The 23,503-nt window shown below is 35.3% G+C and overlaps 4 protein-coding genes across 5 annotated transcripts; all 4 read left to right on the top strand.

Moving 5' to 3' along the window:
• The first annotated feature begins 250 nt into the window (after positions 1-250).
• cenpo (centromere protein O) lies at positions 251-4,368 on the top strand. The gene is made up of 6 exons (XM_073869908.1): positions 251-376; positions 836-984; positions 2,191-2,323; positions 2,450-2,718; positions 2,833-2,995; positions 3,332-4,368. Exons 1-6 carry the CDS (start codon positions 355-357, stop codon positions 3,439-3,441), a joined length of 846 nt encoding a protein of 281 aa, XP_073726009.1. The 5' UTR covers positions 251-354; the 3' UTR covers positions 3,442-4,368.
• Positions 4,369-5,904: 1,536 nt separating this feature from the next.
• On the top strand, positions 5,905-11,209 carry tp53i3 (tumor protein p53 inducible protein 3). Of its 2 annotated transcripts, XM_073869906.1 has the most exons (8): positions 5,905-6,154; positions 6,261-6,392; positions 6,463-6,726; positions 8,347-8,563; positions 9,066-9,262; positions 9,390-9,516; positions 10,951-11,013; positions 11,137-11,209. In XM_073869906.1, the coding sequence occupies exons 1-7, from the start codon at positions 6,119-6,121 to the stop codon at positions 10,980-10,982; spliced, it is 1,005 nt and encodes a 334-aa protein (XP_073726007.1). In that variant the 5' UTR covers positions 5,905-6,118; the 3' UTR covers positions 10,983-11,013; positions 11,137-11,209. The 2 variants fall into 2 exon arrangements, with proteins under 2 accessions (XP_073726007.1, XP_073726006.1); XM_073869905.1 differs by lacking the exons at positions 10,951-11,013; positions 11,137-11,209 and having other exon boundaries at positions 9,390-9,781.
• Positions 11,137-15,337, top strand: dnajc5gb (DnaJ (Hsp40) homolog, subfamily C, member 5 gamma b). Its single transcript, XM_073869907.1, has 6 exons — positions 11,137-11,268; positions 11,428-11,641; positions 11,870-12,027; positions 12,117-12,172; positions 13,957-14,013; positions 14,145-15,337. Exons 1-6 carry the CDS (start codon positions 11,156-11,158, stop codon positions 14,195-14,197), a joined length of 651 nt encoding a protein of 216 aa, XP_073726008.1. The 5' UTR covers positions 11,137-11,155; the 3' UTR covers positions 14,198-15,337.
• Positions 15,338-17,424: 2,087 nt separating this feature from the next.
• LOC129417354 (proton-coupled zinc antiporter SLC30A2) lies at positions 17,425-23,177 on the top strand. The gene is made up of 8 exons (XM_055171978.2): positions 17,425-17,703; positions 17,774-17,958; positions 18,209-18,355; positions 18,487-18,640; positions 19,124-19,295; positions 22,549-22,654; positions 22,747-22,881; positions 23,009-23,177. Exons 1-8 carry the CDS (start codon positions 17,633-17,635, stop codon positions 23,152-23,154), a joined length of 1,116 nt encoding a protein of 371 aa, XP_055027953.2. The 5' UTR covers positions 17,425-17,632; the 3' UTR covers positions 23,155-23,177.
• The last annotated feature ends 326 nt before the right edge of the window (positions 23,178-23,503 follow it).

Genomic DNA, 23,503 nt, shown 5'->3' with positions numbered 1-23,503 from the left:
GCTGCGCTAATCGTGCGTAGTGATGACGTGCATGAATGCAGTCAAAACGCTCATGTGCCGCAAGAACTGACAAGCGGATGACGTCAAAGTGCCGCGAGAACGCTTCGAGAAATCATACAGAGACGTCTAATTTCGACTTGCTCTCGCGGTACTTTTACGTCATCTCCTTGTCAGTTCGAACATATTGCTTGGCGGCGCTAATCCTGCGGGGTGATGATGCACATGACGCTTTGTTTTGGTTTTAGCTTCCGAGGTTACGCACGTCACCAGCGCGGCAGTTTTTTGAAAATTTGTGTCGCATTCAGTATAATATACAGTTACAAACATTAAAAAACGCAAGTAAAAGTCGAAGCGATGAATGACCTGACAGAACAAGGTAAACTGATGCCAGTCTATTATAATCTCAACATGTAAGGGCCAAGATAAACAGCATGTCATTCTTTATGTCTCTCTCTCAAGCTGTTTGTATTTCATGTTCCTAAATATAAAGTATTGTGCCTAAATGCAACGTGTACAAATTAATTCAAGCTAAAATCTGCTTGTATACGGAATCGTTTTAATGTAGCTCCCAGAATGTAGCTTATGTAGAGCTCAAGTGTGAAGTTTAAATGTAAGATTAAAATATAAGTCTAGATTCGTATGATCACTACCCTATTATACAGTGCTAAAGTATGGACAATTTTATTATTAAATAGCCATTACCATATGTGCAAGTTTTTAAAAATGATAAGGATGTTTTTCACATCCCCTTCATTTTGATATCATCATAATAGTCTTTGTTTTTTGTAATACCCAAGTGTTTCATTTCTATAACTTGTGTATATTTATATTGAAGGTGTCCTAAGTCATTTGATGGCATTAGAGAGGGGAGGTTTGGCACAGCAGGACCAACATCAGTCTGAAAGATTAGAAATGCTTAAAGTCACAGCTGTTGCCCTGCGTACCAAAAGAGATGAGCTCAAACATCAGGTTCATGACATCAAGGTAAGAAAATTATGCAGTAAAGAAGGAGAGATCAGAATATAGACATCTTTTGACTTGAACCAAAATGTAACACATTTGGCCTAGGGATCATATGGATTTTTTTTAGTGCCGATACCTGTTTTTGTTTGACCAATACAGGCTGACGATTTTCTTTAGCCGATATTTGGAGCCGATACTGCTTTTGCTCACTCAATTTACATCATAAAAATTACACAATGACGATGCCAAATGTGACAAGTCTCAATTTAAAAAAGTAACATTTATTGAACTTAAAAAAACCCTATATTTAACAAATAGTAAAAACAGGTGAGGGTGCTATGAAACCATGAACTGCACTGTCCACAATGACGAGGAACTATCAGGAAAGGATATTAATTTCTAGCACTTTACTACTATAAATATATATAGAGATGAGAAATAAAAACCCGCTTTGTCCAGCTATGATCAGCTGTTAGGCCGAGCTTTCGATGTTGTCATGGAAAGGTTGGTTGTTTTTAGTCACATGACCTGCAATTGCTTGCGGCTTCCAGCACTCTGTCTGTAAATAATGCCAGAAAAAAATCGGCATACACAGCAGCCATGTATCGGCCAATGCCGATACACATAAAACTCGCAAAAATCGCCCCGATATATCGTCCGGCCGATGTAACGGTCTATCACTAGTTTGGGCTGCTGGCCCTAGTTTGGGCACCTCTGGTTTAGATTGTTAAAATGTCTGATTTGCTTAATGCAACAGTAAAACATGGCTGTTTACTTTCAGAAGTTGTTGTGATGCTTTCTTTTCCCTGAAATAGTAAACATATGTCGGTAAAATAATAATAAATAAATTGCGTATAGAATATTGCATTATATAGCATGCTATGTATATTGCATGTTTTCTTAATATCGCACACCCCTAGTTTGTATAGTGAAAGAGTTGCTCTCCCAAACATATAGGGGCGGTTTCCCGGACAGGGATTTGCTTAACCCAGGACTAGGCTTTAGTTTAATTAGGAAATATAACTAGTTTTAACAAACATGCCTTAAAACATTACTTGTGTGCATTTTGAGGCAAAACAAAGAGTACTGATGTATTTTAAGATATGTCAGTGCAAGTTGTTTTCAGTTTGGGCAGCATTTTTTTTTTAAGTCTAGGACTAGTCTAATCCCTGTCTGGGAAACTGCCTCTATATGTTCATAATCTGCATTATTGTGATTGTGATTTAGATTCTGCAAGATAAAATGAAAAACGATCTTCCTTTGGATGACGATTCTGATGGTTCTGTAGAGGTCCAGAGGTCTTTGTTAAACTCTTGGCGAATGCAGTTAAAAGACCTTCAGCTTGCCCATCACTTAATTGGTAATTATGAAAATATGCAAGTATTGTTCATGAAAATGAGTTAGATAAGTATTCCTGTAATGGCATATAGTATCAAAATTCCAAATGTAATTTTTCAGACCTGAACATTTTTGCTTTCTTTCTCAGGTGGTTATGATCTGGTTGAATGTAAAGAAGGGAGAAGCGTTTGTGTGAGCTTTCACACAGGATTTGAGGGTGTGTACTTGGACACGTATAACATGGAGTTGGATGTGAGTCGTACCGTGCACATCTCTCGCCATAACATTCCCCCTTCAATCCCACTCGAGAGACTCGTCAAACAGAACCTGCAGACAGACCTCAAAGCTTTTCTGCAAACGCTTAGCCAGTATCTCAACGCTTTAGCTGCTCGCAGACAGCAAATCTCCCTCATCAAGGTACGACACGTGTCATCTGCATGTCTTTCTTTTGTCTTATTATACAGATGAGTGAGGTTTTAGGAGATGTGGAAACGTATCTAAGTTCAAATGTTTTTTTTCTCTTTGTGACAGGAGCTGGTTGGTTCTGTGGAGATCATGGAGAGCAATCAGTTGTGTAACATTCTAGTACTGATGTGTAAAGCTCAAGGCGAGACGTGTGTGGCTGTTTTGTGCACGCTGGAGTACAGAGATCTCACACATTATCTCCCAACACACGTCTGCATTGAGAGTGAAGGTATAACTCATCTCTGGAAACAAGAAAACAGCGTTTGCAAACTTGGTTCCCTTTTTGTTCTTAGAAACTTTGCAAGAGGATGTTAAAAATATAGTGATATTTTATTGCATAGGACACTGGAATTACATCAGTTTTCATTATGACTCTGTTATGCATATATAATGTAAAAATGCATTAAAAAATGTATTATTAAAAGCAAGTGCATGGCTTTGGTGTTGTAGACTTTGCATTTTTACACTATTAAGTTTTTTGTCGAGCACACAATTTAGATTGATGTGCGTGCTTTTGCCTGCTTTATGCAAATATTATACAAATATTGTTTTCTTCTGCTTGCAGACAAAACACTGTCAGAATCTGAGCAGTGGCAGAATAACCGGATGCTGTTCCTGGAGTCTCCAGCACACACTGCTCTATTGACAATGAAAAGGATGGAGAGCATTGTTTAAATGAACACATTAATGGACCTCTAAGAGCTCTTTTAACAGGGATGCCACAGATTTGTATTCTGTTACGTTCAAGTTTACAGTGCATAGATGTCAACATTTTTTTTTTTACAAAAAAACCCATAACATTTCATAATTAAGTAATGCCATTTGACTGGTATACATTTTTAAATGTGCTCTATAGTGTCCAGAAAACACTTGATTTTCTGCCGTAGCTTTTCTCTCTGGAGTTGTTTAAGTGTTGCTATGTACCATCTGTAATACTCTTCTTGTTGCATGAGCTCTTTTTCGGAAATGCTGTCAATCAAAGCCAAGTCTTTCAGTTGCAGAAATGAAAGCTGGCCGTTTTTAGAAGCTTTGAGTTTTTCCGTCATTAACATTTGCAGAGATGAATCGCATTGCTTTCCCGAAATGATTGCTGATTTAGCAAACCTCTGTCCTTTATCATCTTCACCTCTTGCTGAAGTTAAGACTTTAAAAGTCGGAGCAGATTTTGAGGTGCGACTCTCTTGTGGATCGTTTTTTACCATCCGGACCTCCATAATATCCCTCATTGTGTTGTTTACTGTCGCACGTGGCTCACACACCTTTAAATGCAGCAATCTTTTGTGTTCCTTTAATACAAACTCTCGCTCTTGTTCCAGAAGTCTAATGTTGATTCTGTGTTTGGCGCTGATGTTGTGTAGTTTCCACTGCAGCTGGACGTCTTCTCTGTGGTTGCGCAGTTTTACGTCTATTTGAAGGAAACACTTGGGTCTCTTGAGGCTTGGCTGGGTTGTCATATTGAGATGCTAACCTTGAAACAAATGGGATTTGAACTCAGATAAAGATATTTTAAATGTCTAGACAGTCTTGTTTATTTTACAAACAAACACATCTTACATGTATATAGATACTTAATAACTTAATAAATAAGAAAAATGTATTGTACCTCAAACTGCTGCCTATGGTTTGTTGTCTTTTTAGAGCATGTATTAAGAATCTGCTGCTATGACACTTAAACATATAAACAGTGAACTTAGTTTTTCAGGTTTCAGGATATTAAGTTTCAAAAAAGTCACGTGAACACTATTGTGGTAGAAGTAAGTGTAGCTGAAGATTTACCTCCTAAGCAAATTACAAGTAAATGAATAAACTTAACCTTTCTAAATCTTTCTCTAGTACAGTGAAATTTAATTAATTAACCGTTTCACATCTCCATTAATAGCTCCTGATCTTTTAATTTTGATACTTTTTTTAACAATGCTTTGATCATTTTTATTAGTGTTTATGGAAATAGTTTTCATGTACGGTGATACTAGAGTAAATGTTATTAATTTCTATTTGATCTATCAATTTGACACTAAAAATTAGATTTTGGTTCCGAATGTCGGTGACAGACAATATTACACAATTGAAAGTTTTCACTAAAGTTGTTTTAACAAATGTGAGCTGTTTAAGTTTTTTTAATTATTTTTATTTTTTAAGAAAAAAAGAACATTGCATATAAGAGGATCACAATGTGCTTATTACATTCAAAATATCAATAGATCAGATCAAAAGGAAGAATTAAAATAAAATAATAAACAACACCATGAGAACATTTATAATAAATCAATAAAAAAAGTTTCAGAAATTATAAACATTCGCTTTGCTTTTTTATTTGTAAGATTTTTAGTAGTTTCAACATAACAACTTAGTTCTGTTGTAAATAAAATGTTGTTGGGTTTGTTATGTTTGATTATTTATGTGAAATTGACTATATATAATCAGTAAGTTGATCAACAAGTCTTTCTCCACACAGTGACAAAAATATATCCTTACCAGATAACCGAATTTTTAATTTTGTAAGTTTGAATATCAAGTATTCCAAGCCAATCCAGAAAGACTGGGTAAATATACATAGATTAATTAAATGTTTTATGGATTCTACTTCCAATACGAAACATTTAAGTAACCTCCATATGTCTAAAGAATTTGAAGACTACTTGCTTCACTGGATAAATTGAATTAAGCAATGTATAAGTAATTTCTTTAACCTTATTGGTGAGCCATATTTATTTGATAGACTCCCTGACCTCTTATCAATCTGACTATATAAAGACTGGTTTACATCTAAGCAAATATTCAATTCTACATAAAGTTCTTATAAAAAAAGTAAGATTTTTTCCAGAATATTTGCTCCATTGAGTGTTCAAGTTCATGCGGCGTTGCGCGGACCGAAACGCCTTTGACATCAAAGTACCGCGAGAGCACAGCTTTACAAACACTCTCGCGATATGTGACGTCATACGCCGATTGTTCTGCGCAGTACAGCAGGAACTCGAACATACCTTTTAATTTTAAGTTTAAATATTTTTTTATTGCGGAACTTATACATATAAAACCAGAAAAAGAAAGAATCATAGTTGTATCAATGGCAATCATAGCAATGAAATAAAAACGAAAACAACTCGAACCCTCCTCCTGTGAAACTTTTGAACTGTTGATGTCATATGTGCGTTTAAAATGCGCAGAAACAGACACTAAAATGAATGGTTTGTGTAAATATCGCTGAGTTTATGTAGCATGATGTATAACTTTGAATGTTATGTGTAACATTAGTATGTTCTGATAGTATATAGATTACGTTTATATGTGTCATTAAGACATTTATGAAATTAAAAGGAAAACAGTTTTGTGGTTGTTTTGTTATGTCATTATGTCAACAGACCAAATGGCCAACAAGAATCATCAAGTGAGTAAATCATTCATCGTCTTTTTGAATTACTGTAATAATATTGAATGTTCTTAACATTTGTTAATATTCATTTTGATTTTTTTATCATCATATCATTTTGTAGTCAATGCTGGCAGTATGTGTGAATGAAGCAAACTCACTGTATTTAAAACAAGTTCCTCGACCTGAAGCCAAAGATGGACAGCTGCTTATTAAAGTCACTGCAACTGCTCTGAACAGAGCTGATCTTCTTCAGGTAAACATTATAACACAGTTCTGTACAAGTTTGTGTCCTGGACAAATTATGATGACTTTTCCTGTGACAGAAAAGAGGCCTGTACCCGCCTCCACCCGGAGAGAGTGATATTTTGGGTCTGGAGGTTAGTGGAGAGATCGCTGGCATTGGTCCTGGGGTCCGGACCAGCTGGAAATTGGGAGACACAGTAATGGCTTTGCTTGGAGGAGGGGGTTATGCAGAATATGTGGCTGTTCCAGAGGAGCTTGTCATGCCCGTTCCATCACAACTCACTCTCTGTCAAGCTGCAGCCATACCTGAGGCCTGGCTTACTGCTTATCAGCTTCTGCACCTCGTTGGTAACTTGACTGTGATTGACAGGCTTAAAAAAAGTGATGCAAAATGTTTGGAAGTCTTGAAAAAAGTTTTTCTAGTTTTACAAATTCATTGGACGCTTAAAATTTTTTAATGTACTCGCTTCATTCAAACGTGAAAGCCGTGCATGAAATTCTAGTCATCGAGACACTCACGCAGAAATTCGCGTCATGGGAGGGGCTTCTGCGACTCCGCCTGCTACCTGTAATCATGTCACTACTAGAGCAAGCTGATTGGTTAATGCGGCTCGTTTTTCTGCCAAAGTTCAGATTTTTCAACTTGCGCATTTCCTGTGGCAACGCTCAATCCGCGTAATTAGCCCGAACTAGACGCGCGAATGAGGCGGAATTGTTTCTACCGTGCCGCGCTTAACACCTCCTTCACAGCGCGAGACCTCCAGATACGCGTCTTTACATTGACTTAACATTGAAAGTCGCCATTTTGTGCCGCCATGTTTTTACAGTAGCCCTGAATGGACAAACTGTTTTATAGAGCGTGTTTTGTTCCCATGTTGTCTCAGACGACGACTTTTTTGTCCTGTGGCGGTTACCATAGCTTCTCTATGCATTTCGAAAAGGTGGGGTGACCTGTGGACTGAGCCGCCAGTCGCAATTAACAATCTCACCACTAGATGCCGCTGAAAATCTACACACTGGACCTTTAACTCATTCCCCACCAGCCTTTTTATTTAAAGTTGCCTGCCAGCATTTTTTTGTAATTTCCACAAGATGCCTTCCAGGAAAATTTTCTTCTAAAAATATATAAACATACAAATATATCAAATGTAAGAACAGACCCTATTGTTTGCCTTCAAACAAACAATAAACAAACAAACAAATGGGAAAAAAACTTTTAATCCTATCTTTTTTTTTTTCTCTGTTTATAAACTCTTAAATATGAGTAAAATTTTTTGCAAAAAGCTGAAATAATTGCATTTTTGTGAAGGAATTTTGTTACAAATCAGATTCAGAACAATTATCAAAAGTTTAAAATTAGTAAATAATGTTTTGGGTTCAGTTTTTTCATAAATTGAGTAAGTTCTAGTAGTCCTTCTAGTGGATAATCATAGTATTACAGATTACCATAAAACTCATCAGGAACACGTTTTTTCATGCAAATATTTTTTTCTTAATTTACAAGATAACTTCTCAATGGCCGGGAATGAGTTAATTTATAGAAACAACTAAAAATTTGACAAAACAGAAGTGTTAATAGTTAATGGGACACCTGTGGGAACTGAATTTATATATCAATAAAATTTTAACACAAGTTTTAAAAGTATGTTCTGAGAAAAGTACACACCCAGATGAAGGCTTGCTAGTCACAACGTGTCAAAGTGCTGTTGTCTGTTTGATTTTAAATGCTTGAGCCATGATTTAATATTTTTTCAATACATCCGATTGCCTTTGAGTGATTAGTTTTTCTAAGTGCTGAGAAAAGGTCAAGCATCATTTATCTGCACATTCCAATTCCTTTAATATTTTGTTATTTATTGCAATGATATTTAGATGCTTATGTTTCCTACTGATTTAAAGTGTCATTGTGTTTCTGTATGTATTGTAAGCTGTAATGTGTTTATGCCGTGTTGTGTATGTTCTTCATTGCCAAAGTGAAGCCGAATGAGACAGTGTTGATTCACGCTGGAGCGAGTGGAGTTGGTAGCGCTGCCATTCAGCTGGTTCGATTGTGTCGTGCCGTTCCGATAGCAACAGCAGGAAGTTCAGAAAAGTTACGTTTCACAGAGCGACTGGGCGCAGCTGCAGGAATCAATTACAGAGAGAAAGATTTTTCTGAAGAGGTTTTGCACTTCACTGCAGGTCATTTATCTGTAGGCTACACTGTTTAATATGTATATGCATTATTTCTCAAATGTTTTATCGGTATCAACTTTGAGCAAATCAATCGATCCTTACTAACATTAGTTGTATAAAAAATTACTCACTTCACTGTTTGGACAGTTTAAAAAATGATAAAAATTCTGTCATCATTTACTCACCCTCGAGTTGTTTATACATTTCTTTGTTCTATTGAATAAAAAAAGATATGTTGAAGATTGTTTGTAACCAAGCAGATCTGGGGCACCATTGACTTCCATTGTTAGAGAAACTAATACTATGGCTGTGAATGGTGCCCCAGATTTGTTTGATTAGTAACATTTTTAAAAATATCTTAATTATTTATAAAAAGAGCAAAGAATTCATACAGGTTTGAAGCAAGTTGAGGGTAAGTAAATGACAGACTTTTTTTTTGTAAACTATCCCTTTAAATATAAAATATGCATTTGTAAATCAGTATAAAATTCACACAGTATTCCTGCAGGCAGGGGTGTTGATATAATTCTGGACTGTGTCGGTGGATCTAGTTGGGAACAGAATGTCCGTAGTCTCGCAGCAGATGGAAGATGGGTGCTTTACGGCACATTGGGAGGTAAAACGGTGGATGGAGATTTTCTTGGCAAGCTTTTAATGAAAAGAGGCAATCTTCTTTGCAGTCTCCTCAGATCAAGAAGTTTACAGGTAGGTACATTTATTCATGAGTTTTTGTTACTCTTTACTCACTTTGCGTCATTTTAAATCAGTATGCTGATATTTTAATTAATGTCTAATGTTTGATTTGATATATTGATTTGTGTTTTATGTTTAGTATAAAGCAGAGCTTGTAAGAAGTTTTACAGAGGAGATTTTGCCACATTTCCAGTTAACAGATCCACCGCTGCTTCCTGTGATTGACAGCACATTCAACATGGACGACATTGAAAATGCTCATCAACGTATGGAGGCCAATAAAAATATTGGGAAAATAATTATAAAAATAGGAAAATCTTGATAATTTAGTGCAATCTACACTGATTTATCTCCTGTACTGACCCGTGTCATAAAGACATCTCTCTGTTTATTTAGAGCAAGACTCAGCATAAACTGTATCATGTGTCATTTATTATATCATTTTCAATAGGATTTAACACTGTCAGAGTTTTTTTTTAAACCAGAAGACATCACAAGACTCACATAGATAAGTATAGTGCCAGTGCAAGATATACATAAAATGTATCCTCATGGTTGTAAAATGTAGGTTTTTGTTAAATATTAAGCAACACATATGTAAGCCTATAAATACCTCAGAGGCGTTTATGAGGGTGGTTTCAAAGTTCCAGAAATAGACATAAAGTCAGTTTTGTATAAGTTGTGCTGGCAATAGAAAGCCTCACTGTGAAAGAAGTTAAACTAAACTGGGCACCTGTCCAGACTCTTTCCCTGTCTTCAGTTTGAGATCATCTGTGATAGTCCAGCCTCTATTGATCCTATACAGTATAGATGGATATAAAATCAGCAAAAGTGGAAGAAAACTTTCAATCAGTTATACCAAAATTTCAAACCTATCTGTCAGTATTAATAATATTATTATAATAATATAAATTTTTTTATAAATACATTTTTCCCTTTTTTATAATGTTTTTGTCCTTTTAAAATTAGGTTTTCTTAATTTTTTGTGTTTGGTAATCATAATATGATATGATATAAAGGGCTCTAAAGCACCAGAGATTTAATATTTATAAAAATGATGATATTTTGTAATAAATTTGATATATACAATGAGAAGTGGCATCTGATACAAACTGTACATTATCTAACAACTTCAATTTAAATGTTGAATAAATAAAAATCTGTAGATGCACGTGTATATTGATTGTCTTTATATGTCAGGTTTGTGTAAAATTGAGCTGCTACTCTCAGTCGGTGAGTTTGAACTTTACGTAAGAGAAACTTTATTTCCTGCTTCCTGGTCTAAACTTTAGTCATGATGATTGCGTCAACTCGGTTCTGTCTTTAAACATTCCGCACATTTTTCGCAAATAAATCAACGCATAATGTTAGCAAACACCTGCTTGTCTTTATAAACGGTAAGTGGACTGCTTTCGTTACTCATACGATCATTTAATCTCTTTATGCCTGATCTCAAATCAGCGTTATTGAACTTCAAAAGAGCGCCAAACATTATTACAATGTAACAAACATTTAATGTAACAATGGAGCGACGTAAATGTATCAATAACTATTATAGCTGTCGAGAATGAAGAATGAATTAGGCTACTTCAGCTTTGTGCATTTATCTTATTTACTTAACATAATCAAACTATTTACAAGTTAATCTATTTCTTGTTTTGTTTAGTTGGCTCTACATTTGTAATATTTGTTTCTTTCAGACTGGAACAAGCTAATATTGCCCCACCTTTAGTTAAGAGCCTAAATGTGTCATCTGCACACAGGTAAGATATTGTGTGTATACATATGAAGTGAATATGGTTGTGCATATGCTAATAGAAAGAAAAACCTTTATGAAGATGTAAATAAAAATGACAGTTATGATGTCTCTTCTTTAATCTTGAAAGGTTTTATAAAAACTGAAGAATGACAGACGCGAATCGACCTCAGCGTAAGCTGTCCAGAGCAGGAGTCAGTCTGTACAGTACATTAGGTCTGGAGAAAGGTGCTACGTCTGAAGATATTAAGAAAGCGTACAGGTGTGTCAACAAGTCACAATGCATTCTCTGCATGACATGAATAGAGATGGATTTCACAAGCATTCTTTCACTACGTTTTGTCCAATTGTCAATATTTTTTATAAATTGATGTGTGTCAGTTGTTGCATGTAAACGCTGTATTTGATCCCTGATCTGAAGGAAACTGGCATTGAAATATCACCCAGATAAAAACCCAGACAACCCAGAAGCGTCTGAAAAGTTCAAAGAGATCAACAATGCCAACACCATTCTCACCGACGACACCAAACGACAGATCTACGACGAGTACGGCTCTATGGGCCTCTACGTCGCAGACCAGTTTGGAGAAGATACTGTCAAATACTATTTCCTAACATCCAAATGCTGGTTTAAGGTGAGGTGTTCATGTCAGTCTATCTGTGTTTGCTTTCTTGAATAGTTCACATTTATATGCAATAGCAAATCGGGAACCGAATCTCAACTTGTCCTTTGTGAGAAGAGGTGAAACACGAGCCACCAACCTGGAAAAAAATCATTCTATCAATACAGCAACAAATATTATAGAGAAAATGTAAGATTTACTTGGCTTATGATGATTTTTTTGTTTTTGCATCTTTTTCAGACTCTGCTTGTGTTTGTGATGTTGTTCTCGTGCTGTTGCTGTTGTTTCTGCTGTTTCTTCTGCTGCGGAAAGTGTGGAGGTTCAGAAAATGAAGATAATTTTGAGTATATGGATCCAGAAGAGCTCGCGGCCGAGATGTCGGCGGAGCAGAACAAAGGAGAGGACCTGAGAGATGCACATACTGTAGCTGAGACACTACTTAAATTAGATACACAATCATCAAAAATGCAATTTGATGCTTTTTAGGCAATGACACGGTTATTACAGGACAACCAATTCCATGTCCAGCCCCTGGAAATTCAGGTGAATATGTATTTTTATATCTTTCATACAGTTACACTTACTGTAAATCATGGTACACTTTATTCCCTGATTCCTGCCTCTCCAAATTTCTTTGGAAAGTCAATCAGGTTTAAAAAATGTTGGTAGATTTATTTTGGTTTTGTCACTTTTCATGTTTCAAACCATTTTAAAGGATAAAAGCTTCAATAATTTTTTTTTTACAATTTAAAGTATAGTAGAGAGAGGACAGGAGAAAATGAAGTGAGAGAGTGAGAGAATGGGAAATGGCACAAGCCAAATTAAGCGTTGTTCACATGAGCACCACAGCTAAATGTACACTCACCTAAAGGATTATTAGGAACACCTGTTTAATTTCTTATTGATGCAATTATCTCATCAACCAATCACATGGCAGTTATTCAATGCATTTAGGGGTGTGGTCCTGGTCAGGACAATCTCCTGAACTCTAAACTGAATGTCAGAATGTTAAAGAAAGGTGATTTAAGCAATTTTGAGTGTGGCATGGTTGTTGGTGCCAGACAGGCCGGTCTGAGTATTTCACAATCTGCTCAGTTACTGGGATTTTTGCGCACAACCATTTCTAGGGTTTACAAAGAATGGTGTGAGAAGGAAAAAACATCCAGTATGCTGCAGTCATGTGGGCGAAAATGTCTTGTAGATGCTAGAGGTCAGAGGAGAATGAGCCGACTGATTCAAGCTGATAGAAGAACAACTTTGACTTCAATAACCACTCGTTACAAACGAGGTATGCAGCAAAGCATTTGTGAAGCCACAACACGCACAACCTTGAGGCGGATGGGCTACAACAGCAGAAGACCCCACCGGGTACCACTCATCTCCACTACAAATAGGAAAAAGATGTTACAATTTGCACGAGCTCACCAAAATGAGACAGTTGAAGACTGGAAAAATGTTGCCTGGTCTGATGAGTCTCAATTTCTGTTGAGACATTCAGATGGTAGATTCAGAATTTGGCGTAAACAGAATGAGAACACTGATCTATCATGCCTTGTCACCACTGTGCAGGCTGGTGTTGGTGGTTTAATGGTGTGGGGGATGTTTTTTTGGCACACTTTAGGCCCCTTAGTGCAAATTGGGCATCGTTTAAATGCCACGTCCTACCTGAGCATTGTTTCTGACCATGTCCATCCCTTTATGACCACCATGTACCCATCATCTGATGATGTCACAAAGCTCAAATCATTTCAGATTAGTTTCTTGAACATGACAATTAGTTCACTGTACTAAAATGGCCCCCACAGTCACCAGATCTCAACCCAATAGAGCATCTTTGGGATGTGGTGGAACGGGAGCTTTATGCCCTGGATGTGCATCCCACAAATCTCCACCAACTGCAAGATGCTATCCTATCAATATGGGCCAACATTTCTAAAGAATGCTTTCAGCACCTTGTTGAATTAATGCCACGTAGAATTAATGCAGTTCCGAATGCGAAAGGGGGTCAAACACAGTATTAGTATGGTGTCCCTAATAATCCTTTAGATGAGTGTATAACACTGTATGAGGTTTTCTATGTGGGTCGGGTCACACAGTGGGATCAGGTGGATCACGCAAACTCACTTGGTTTTTATTAATGACAATAGCAATGGATTTGATATTTGAAAATATAAACTATTAGATCAGATTATACCTGTCTAAGTAGGTCGCACGATGAAAAAGTTTAGGAACCACTGTGCTAGGCGAAAGCTTTGACGTTTATGATACAGTTTTTGCTTTTGCTTTGTTATTATGGATGATATTGAGATTTTGTGTCTGTTCAACAGATCATACTGTGATTGTTGGAATGCCCATTCCTGCCCAATGCACTGAACACCAAGATGAATATCAGCTACACTTAAAAGATTTATTAACCTTAGCACCTGATGTTCTGTTTAAAAATTATATTAGCCAACATGTGTTTCTATTCATCTTCATCCTCTAAAAGGTATTTTTCTGTGTTCTTCTGTAGATGGACATTATACTATACACATCCCTTCAGACACACATGTGGACATGACACAATAATAATCCAGTACGATGTGTATTAAAGTCCTGCTGAAGCTTTTGGTTGCTGAATTGTGGTTTAATCTCAGTGGTTTGTATTACACGCAACGTCTGTGCAATACTCATTTTGTCTCGATTTTTGTTTACATCATTTTAACATTGTTATTTGCTTGAATGTTCCAATATATTTTTATTGCAAAGACACTTTATTTTCTGATGCATCAAAGTGACCTGAAGATTGACGGTCATAATGGATCACAGGTCTGTTCTGATGGAGTTGCAGACAGCAGGACTAAATGCAAACAATGCAATGCAACTAACCATATAACTGTGTATATAAGATGACAAAACCACCAGTGCAAATACATCTTTGACATACATGGTAATATGGTTAATAAAACAATATTTGACTCAGTATTTGTTTGATGTGTTGGCTGCTATTGTAAATCACACTTCAGTAACACTTTACAGTAAGCTTCTGTTTTTAACATCAGGTGGCGGTTGAATGCTTTATTCTGATTGGTTAAGAAATGTTTCATGGATATGTATTATTTTTTGATAAACGCACACCTGACCTATCAAATGTCTTAAAATAACCACAAGAACCATGTCTGTGGTAACCGTTATATAAGCGGAGTAATTGATTTCAGTCCGGCGGTTCAATGTGCCGTGTCACCACCATAGTTGTGCATTATTTTCGAAAATTCAAGGGCCCATTGTCAATTATTCATTACTTTATACTGTATTACATATTTTATTCATTTCAGTCAATGTTAATTTCAACATTTACTGATACAGTTTTGAAATCAAAAGGTGTATCTGGTACCATTCACGTACAAAGAGTAGGAATGCACTGATACAAAATTTCTGTGCCATCTAAATGTAATCTCACATACAATGAAACACAGATTTTCATGACGGATGTGTAATTTCTATTAAATGTTTGTTGTTGCTGAAGCTGTGTCGATGCGATCTGATACACAAAACATTCAAGTCTTTGCTATCTGTATGTACATGTTGAGTCATTTGAAATGGAAAGTACCATTGCGTGAATGACGTATTCTCTGTCTGTTAAACAAGCGCTTTGTCAACTTTACTGAACTTTTGAGTCGAGCACTGAACTGACCATGACGGATAAATAAAAACAAAATGAATATATGATCATTACTCTCATGTCAAGTCTTTTGTGTTTTGGTCATTTTTAGATTAATCTTTAGTCGGTCATGATGGCAATACTGCACAGCTTTAGAAATAATTTGTCTCAGATATCTTTGTTTTGTTAAATCATTGCCATATAAGTAAATTAAGAAATTATGAAACATGAATCAATATGATTTAATACTGTATATCTGCTCAACATTTCAATTCGGGTTATCCACGTGCATATATATATATATATATATACACATATATATACATATATATATACATACATATATATATATATACATACATATATATATATATATATATATATATATATATATATATATATATATATATATATATATACAGTGCTGGGCAAGCTACTTGGAAAATGTAGTGAGCTAAGCTACCAGTTACTTCACATTAAATGAAGCTTCACTACACTGAAGCTACCCCCCTGGGAAATGTAGCAAGCTAAGCTACATCAATAGTAGCTTGCTACATCCAAGCTACTTTTTTATTTTTAACCAGTTTTATTATGTAATTATTTATTCAGTTTCCATTTAGAATTTTGATAATTATTGGCAATTAAAGCATAATGTAGACCTAGGTACTTCACATTATGGGGCGGTTTCCTAGACAGGTCTCATTCTACTCCCAGAATAAAATGCATGAATGAGCTGCCTTAATTTAAAAACACCTTGCCCTGCATACCTTAACACAGCTCCGAAAGTTTCAGAGGTGTACGCGGATCTGGAGCTACCTCTACCATCATTTAAAATCAACTGCAGACACAGTAACGAGACCCGCCCTCCCTTTCACCATGATTGGCCCCGACCTGACCCTGACTGTATGAAACAACTAATCAAACTGATGATGGCAGTGACATTACCCAATCAGAGGTAGAGCACGAGTCTTCACAGGATGCGAGTTGTAATGTTTTGTATGAATAAAGGCTGCACAACTTGAAAATATGGGAAAACAATGTCCCGTGTCGATTCAAAATGACGCGCTTATTCACAAATTCAGGACGACTTCAGAAATGTTTGGAAAATTGTAGCTTGTGTGGAAGCTACCGCACTACTTGGTCAAAAAAAGAGCTTAGCTACTAAAAAGCTATTTGATTTAGAAAGCAGCTAAGCTACTGCCAAGCTACTGAAAAATGTAGTTAAACTACTAGCTTCGCTACTTGTAGTGAAGCTACTGCCCGGCACTGTATATATATATATATATATATATATATATATATATATATATATATATATATATATATATATATATGAAGAGTTTAGTTGCAAAACGAGATAAATCCATTTTTTTACATTTTTGTCAAAACATGTTTATTATTATCTTATCATGTTATTATTTTGTTTTATATATGTTTATACATATATATATACACACACACACATATATATATATATATATATATATATATATATATATATATATATATATATATATATATATATATATATATATATATAGACACACACACACACACACACACACACACACATATATATATATATATATATATATATATATATATATATATATATATATATATATATATATATATATATATATACACATACATACATATACATATATATATATATATATATATATATATATATATATATATATATATATATATATATATATATATGAAGAGTTTAGTTGCAAAACGAGATAAATCCATTTTTTAACATTTTTGTCAAAACATGTTTATTATTATGTTATCATGTTATTATTTTGTTTTATGGTGCTACTTAGCTGTATTTTTTAAGTTATGAAGGTTTAATTCAAAACAAACCAACTGCAGTTGCATTGAAATTAATTGGAATGCGCAACCAAAAAACGAGATTTCTGAACTATTAAAAAAACGGTGGTTATCTCGTTTTGCAACGAAACTCTTCATATATATATATAAATAAGGATACATGTAGGTAACACATTACAATAAGGTTGTACAATGAAGAAAACCATAAATGCACAATCATTTGCTTTGGATGTAAGATCCTTTTCTCAAATGACTGCCATGAAAGTTGGTATATATGTTAATATACATTTTCCAATCCTCCAAACTTCTCTACATTTTAGCACTGGCTTTATCTGTAGCTGTGAAACGTGACCTTGACTACTAAACTAAACTTAGATACACACTTCAACACGTTTTTCTGACATGTTTTAGGAGCAGCATGTGAATCAACATCTGGCATCAGACTGATGATAAACCTTCATGCTTCACCAGACAGGTTTAAAAACTTGTTTGAGAATTAGGGGCATTTTTATTTAATAGTTTTCATGGTGACTTCGGAAAAAAATCAGCTTAGCCGGCAGGAAAATGCTTCAACGGATTCGCTTGAACTTCTGGGGTGAGTTTCTCAGGTGCACTGACTTTTGGCTTTTTTATTCGTTGACTGTTTTAATATTTTCCTCTTTAAGTCTGTTGGATCATTTGGAGGAGGAATACTTGAACACACAGTCTGAGCACGAGGCCGACAAGCCAACGTTTCATTGTCACGGTCTGAAAGACAGCAGGTGCACGAGACGACACAAAACGCAGGCCAAGAGAAAGTTACTCATCACATCACTTGTATGTCTGATCTTCATGATCGGAGAAGTCATTGGTGAGAGTAAACCCGTGAATTTTCACAAAACAACATTTATATTACATCAAGATTTGGGGTAAAAATGTATTTATTTGTCTAAGAACAAATGCATATTTAAGATGATATATAGATTTTAGTTATCAATTTTAAGCACCATGTTGCAGTACTTATAGTATCTTTTTTATTTGTTTTACAAACATTCCCTTTATTAATCTGAATGATTTGTATCTGTTTGTATAGTTTGTGTATGATTGTGTGTTGTTTGTAGGTGGATATGCTGCTCACAGTCTCGCTATAATGACAGACGCCGCTCATCTTCTCACTGACTTCTGCAGTATGTTGGTTAGTCTTTTCTCACTGTGGATCTCCTCAAGACCCTCCTCTAAACGTCTGACGTTTGGATGGCATCGCTCAGGTGAAACATATACAATCAGTTTCTTTATAAACCTCAAATGCTGCTATTTTATTGATGATAAATGCTCTTTATTATGCATATTTCATACAAATCAATCTCTCAACAGATACATTTGTTTGTATTTGGTTTAGAGGTTTTAGGTGCCCTGTTGTCTGTTTTGTCCATCTGGGCGGTGACGATAGTTCTGGTCTTGTTTGCTGTTCAGAGGATCATCAGTGATGATTATGACATTGACAGTGATGTTATGCTTATCACCGCTGGATGTGCCGTAGTACTAAACATTCTGTGAGTCACTTTAGCTTTTAGGATTTTAAACAAACCCCTGATTCTGAGTATGAATGAGCCATTAAGTCAAATAGATATACAGTGTTTTTTTTATTTTTTATGGTGGACATGAGCATATATATTTAAATCATCAAATACCATCATGATGCATTTACGGTTTGACAGTACAAAATGACACAGGCCGGCCTTTTGGGATTTATTAAATTTTCTCACACAGACTGGCTGAAATGTCATGACCCTGTCTGTGAAATCCCGGTTAAAGTCTTACAAACTAATGATGAGATTAAGAGCATCAAAATTTGATTTCTCTCATTGATTTCAATCTTACTCAGTTAATATTAAAGATATCAGGGTGGTGGGGTTGCTGATGGTGCAGTGGATAAGACACACGCCTTTGGTCATCACTAAAAATGACTTTCATATGCATAACAGCAGCATGTAGTGAGTTTATCATCCTGTGTTTTTTATGTTTGTTTCTATTAGATTGGTTTTAATTCTTCATCAGGGGTCAGCGGTTCATCACCATCATGGTCATTCTGATGGTTTGACAGAAGATCAGAGAAACACCAGCGTGAGAGCTGCTTTCATACACACAGTTGGAGATCTAATGCAGAGTTTTGGGGTGTTGCTCGCTGCCATTGTCATTTACTTTCGGGTTGGTATCACTTTTTTGGGTCATTTTCTTTTTGGCATATTTGCAAAAGTTCACAGTGTTTCTCATCAGCTCAGTAACACATGAAGAACACTCCTGACAATAAAGGTGCTATCAGGGGCGAAAATCTCATCTAAATGTTGGGGGGGACAATAAACATAAAATTTTTCAAGAACAATTTTTAAAGGGGACACCAATAATACAGGCAAAATTGTACTTGCAAGGAAATGTGTACAGATAGAAAACGTTTCTCTTTCTCTATGAACGGACACAAATGTAATTTTAATACACATAAATTCAGAGGTTGAAAGAGTAATAAAATATTCTAGTAAAGTTACTTTAATAATATTTTACTTAAGTAAAAGTAAAGTTACTGGTCTAAAAATACTCATGTAATAGTAAAAAGTCATTTTAATTTTACTCAGAGTAAAAAGTTACTTTTTTTTACAGCGGGGAGAGGTTTCTAGTATAGTTCAAAAAAGACTCAAATTCTTTTATTGTAGGAACATCTTTACAATTAAAGTGCAATAACAAAAAGTTAATAACATAAAAAGCTTTTTTATAACTAAGAAACAGTTATGGAATTATTTAATGATTTTTACAGGTGAGTTATGCACTTTTGAAGCAAAAATAATATGAGGTCAGCAGCTAGTAAATACAATCACTAAGGTTGTAATTGATGTATTGCTGGTAACATACATTATTTTATTAAACTATATACCTAGTTTAAATGAGCATATCATGAGATGAGTGCCAAAATATACTTTTATCCTTTACACGTTTATTGTAGCTTCCCTGACCTGTGTACCCGATGTCTTTCAATCTCTCTCTCTCTCGCTCGCTCTCTCTCTCCTTCTCTGCAATGTCTAATGACCTGCGCATTCCCGAGGACGTTCTTAAGTTGTTTGACTTGACGCGAAGCTGCTAGACCTCGAAGGATGCGCATGTAGTAAAAACGCGTCGTGCAAATTAGCGCTAAAAACCCGGTCGGCAATTCAAGAGCTTGAATGAAACAATCGCTTCGCGTCAACGGCCAGGGGTTTCTTTCATAAGAATTGAATTGAGGGTCTGCATTAGCCCGTGCCTGTCTCGTCCCTCTCCATGGCTCTTTCTGCGCGTTCCCCCGCCCATCAATCAATCATCCGTGGCGCTTCTTGCTTTTTTTGTTTTATTTTTACTCAGTAACGGATATGATTTAAAATGTAGCGAAGTAGCCTACAATACTTTAAACAAAACATACTTAAGTTAAAGTAAAAGTACAGATTTTAAAAACTACTCAAAAAAGTAAAAGTACACACAAGAAACCCCAATTACAGCAACGTGAGTAAATGTAATTTGTTACTTTCAGCTCTGCCTCACCTCTTCATGAATGCATAACAAGTTTTCTTGTTCGTTTATCTGCTTCTGTTCTCATAAAACGAAATATGTTCATGTTTATATGTCCAAATAGACCAGTTTTAAAACACATGTGGATAAACTGATAAGTGGTGGGAAACGTTGGTTTGTAGGTATATAGCTGATTAACGCGTCGGCTTCGTACACTTCTCAACCACCCTACTGTGTGGCGCTGGCAGTGGACCAAACCACTGTGAGGCAAGGGAGGGGGAATCCAAATGTTTACAACATTTTTTGTTGTTGCTCCGTTTGCATTTGTATTGTTTTACTTCTTACACAACTATTTTAAGTATTATAAATCATTAGATTATTTTCAATACACATATTTTAATGATATTTTAGGGGGGGACAACCCTCAGATAGGGGGGGTCCTGTCCCCCCCGACCCCCCCGGGATTTCCGCCTATGGGTGCTATAAAAGACTTCTTCACAGCAATGACATGTAAGGACCATTTAAAAAAAAAAAATCAGTCAACAGTTTATAAAAAAAATCATTTGAGGAGCTCTGATGCAAAATCCTCTAAATGCCACTTTTATCAAAAAAATTAGATAATGATATTAACCAAATGCTCTGGGCACATAAGACCTTGGACCACAAAACCAAGTGGCACGGGTATATTTGTAGCAATAACCAACAATACATTGTATGGATCAAAATGATTGATTTTTTTAAATGCCAAAAATCATTAAGATATTAAGTAAAGATCATGTAGATGTTTTGTACATTTCCTACCGTAAATACATCAGAAATGTATTTATAATTAGTATTGTTTTGCTAAAGACTTCTTTAGGACAACTTTAAAGGCGTTTTGTCAATATTTAGATTTTTTTGAACCCTCAGATTCCAGATTTTCAAGCAGTTGTATCTCGGCCAAATATTGTCCAATTCTAACAAACCATACATCAATGGAAAGTGTATTTATTAATAAATATATAAATCTCAATTTAAAAAAATTAACCTTTATCACTGGTCTTGTGGTCCAGGGTCACTTAAAATCAGCTTAATCCTGATAAAAACATGCTGGTTTACAAGAAAACTTGTCAGAAACACTTAGAGGGTTTTGCATTTGGGCGCTGTATACAGTTACAATTATGACAAAGAATATGGGGGTCCCCTAGCTAAGCCCCCGTCATTATAGGGTCGCCATAATTTCACAAAGTATAATGTGATCCTGAATCTACATTTTTTTGTTGGTCCTGGATCAACTACTGTGAAATAATGATTTCAGAAGAATTTTTAAAAGCCCCTAACCCAATCCTAAATCTAACAGTTTCTCCAGAAAACAGTAAGGGGGCACTTTTTTGCCAAACTTGGACGAATAATATAGAGTTTCACTTTCAGGCAGCCCAGCAGGAGAATTTTAAATTAATCTAGTATTTTAATTTTAATAAAAATCAGGGAACCCGCTAATTTATATTTTTGTGTATTATAGGGGCTCCCTAAATGTTTATAGGAGGTCTGGGACCACCCCAGCCACCCCCCCTCAATTCGAACACTGCATATCTTTCTTACTGTTATTTTCTCAAGAACATTTTTGACTACAAAAGATTTTCTTGGTTCGTCTATGGCATCATTTAGCACCTTACATTTTAAGAGTGTACCCTATTAGAAAATGTTAGCCATCTCAGTGGCACTTTATTTGTTGAGAAAATAATAGATTTAACAGACCAATAATAGACCAACATGATTTTCAGTAGATGTATGTAGCCAGGTTTTCCCCCAATTTCTGTAAAACAAAAGCACCTGGTTGAATATTTGTTATCTAATGTAGTTTTCATGTGTGACTGAGCCCAATACTTTTTGAGGCAACTATGTGCAATACAAAAACTATAACATTAAAAATACATTTCTGTCTCAACAGCCTGGATGGAAAATAGCAGATCCTATATGTACATTTCTATTTTCAATATTTGTACTCGGTACGACGTTTACCATTCTGAAAGACATCTTTAATATACTCATGGAAGGCAAGTGATTGCATTTATCATTAAACATTTTCTTTCTTTTAATATGAAAAAGTTTGACACATGATTGTAATGATGTTGATTCTGATCTTAAGGAGTTCCTCCTGGTGTTGACTTCAACTCTGTCAAAGATCTTTTGTTATCGGTTGAAGGCGTCAAATCCACACACGATCTGCACATGTGGTCACTTACTACAAGTGAAACGCAGCTTACAGTCCATGCTGTTATAGGCAAGATGTCACACTTCATTATAATTCATTTAATAAAGTTCATAAACAACCATTAAAACGTGTTTCAGTCAAAAAAAAAAAAAAAGGAAAGGCTTTGGAGTTTTAACCCAAATGCTTTCTTTTCCAGATGAACGGACCGACCAACAGACTGTTGTGATGGACATGACCAAACTACTTCAGTCAAAATATGGATTTGTCAATATCACCGTTCAAACAGAAACATACAGAGATGGCAGGAGTTTTTGCTTACAGTGTCAAGACCCAACAGACTGACAGGATTTCAGTTTTTTTGTAAAACTTTTTTGTAGTATGCAAATACATACTAATGACAATATATGAATGAATTGGCTTCAGAAGACCTGAAATATAAATAAATATATTTGTTTTTCAGTGATTGTGTACAATAATTATTTTTTGTTTAATTTTAAATTAAGTATATTTTGTCTATATACAATGTCTATTAACACTGTTAACACCTAAAACATCTTTATATTAATCCTATTGTAGACAGATAAATCTAAAAAAAAAAACTTTTTTCAAGTATATATAATTCACACACATCCAAAGACCTTCATCTGCTGGCCTCAGCTGTTAAAGGCATATCATAGTAACATCATATATG

This window comes from Misgurnus anguillicaudatus, chromosome 7 (genome assembly GCF_027580225.2).
Source record: "Misgurnus anguillicaudatus chromosome 7, ASM2758022v2, whole genome shotgun sequence".
Classification (NCBI taxonomy): Eukaryota; Metazoa; Chordata; class Actinopteri; order Cypriniformes; family Cobitidae; genus Misgurnus; species Misgurnus anguillicaudatus.
The sequence above is the reverse complement of the archived record's forward strand: the minus strand, read 5'-3'. Positions and strand labels throughout refer to the sequence as shown.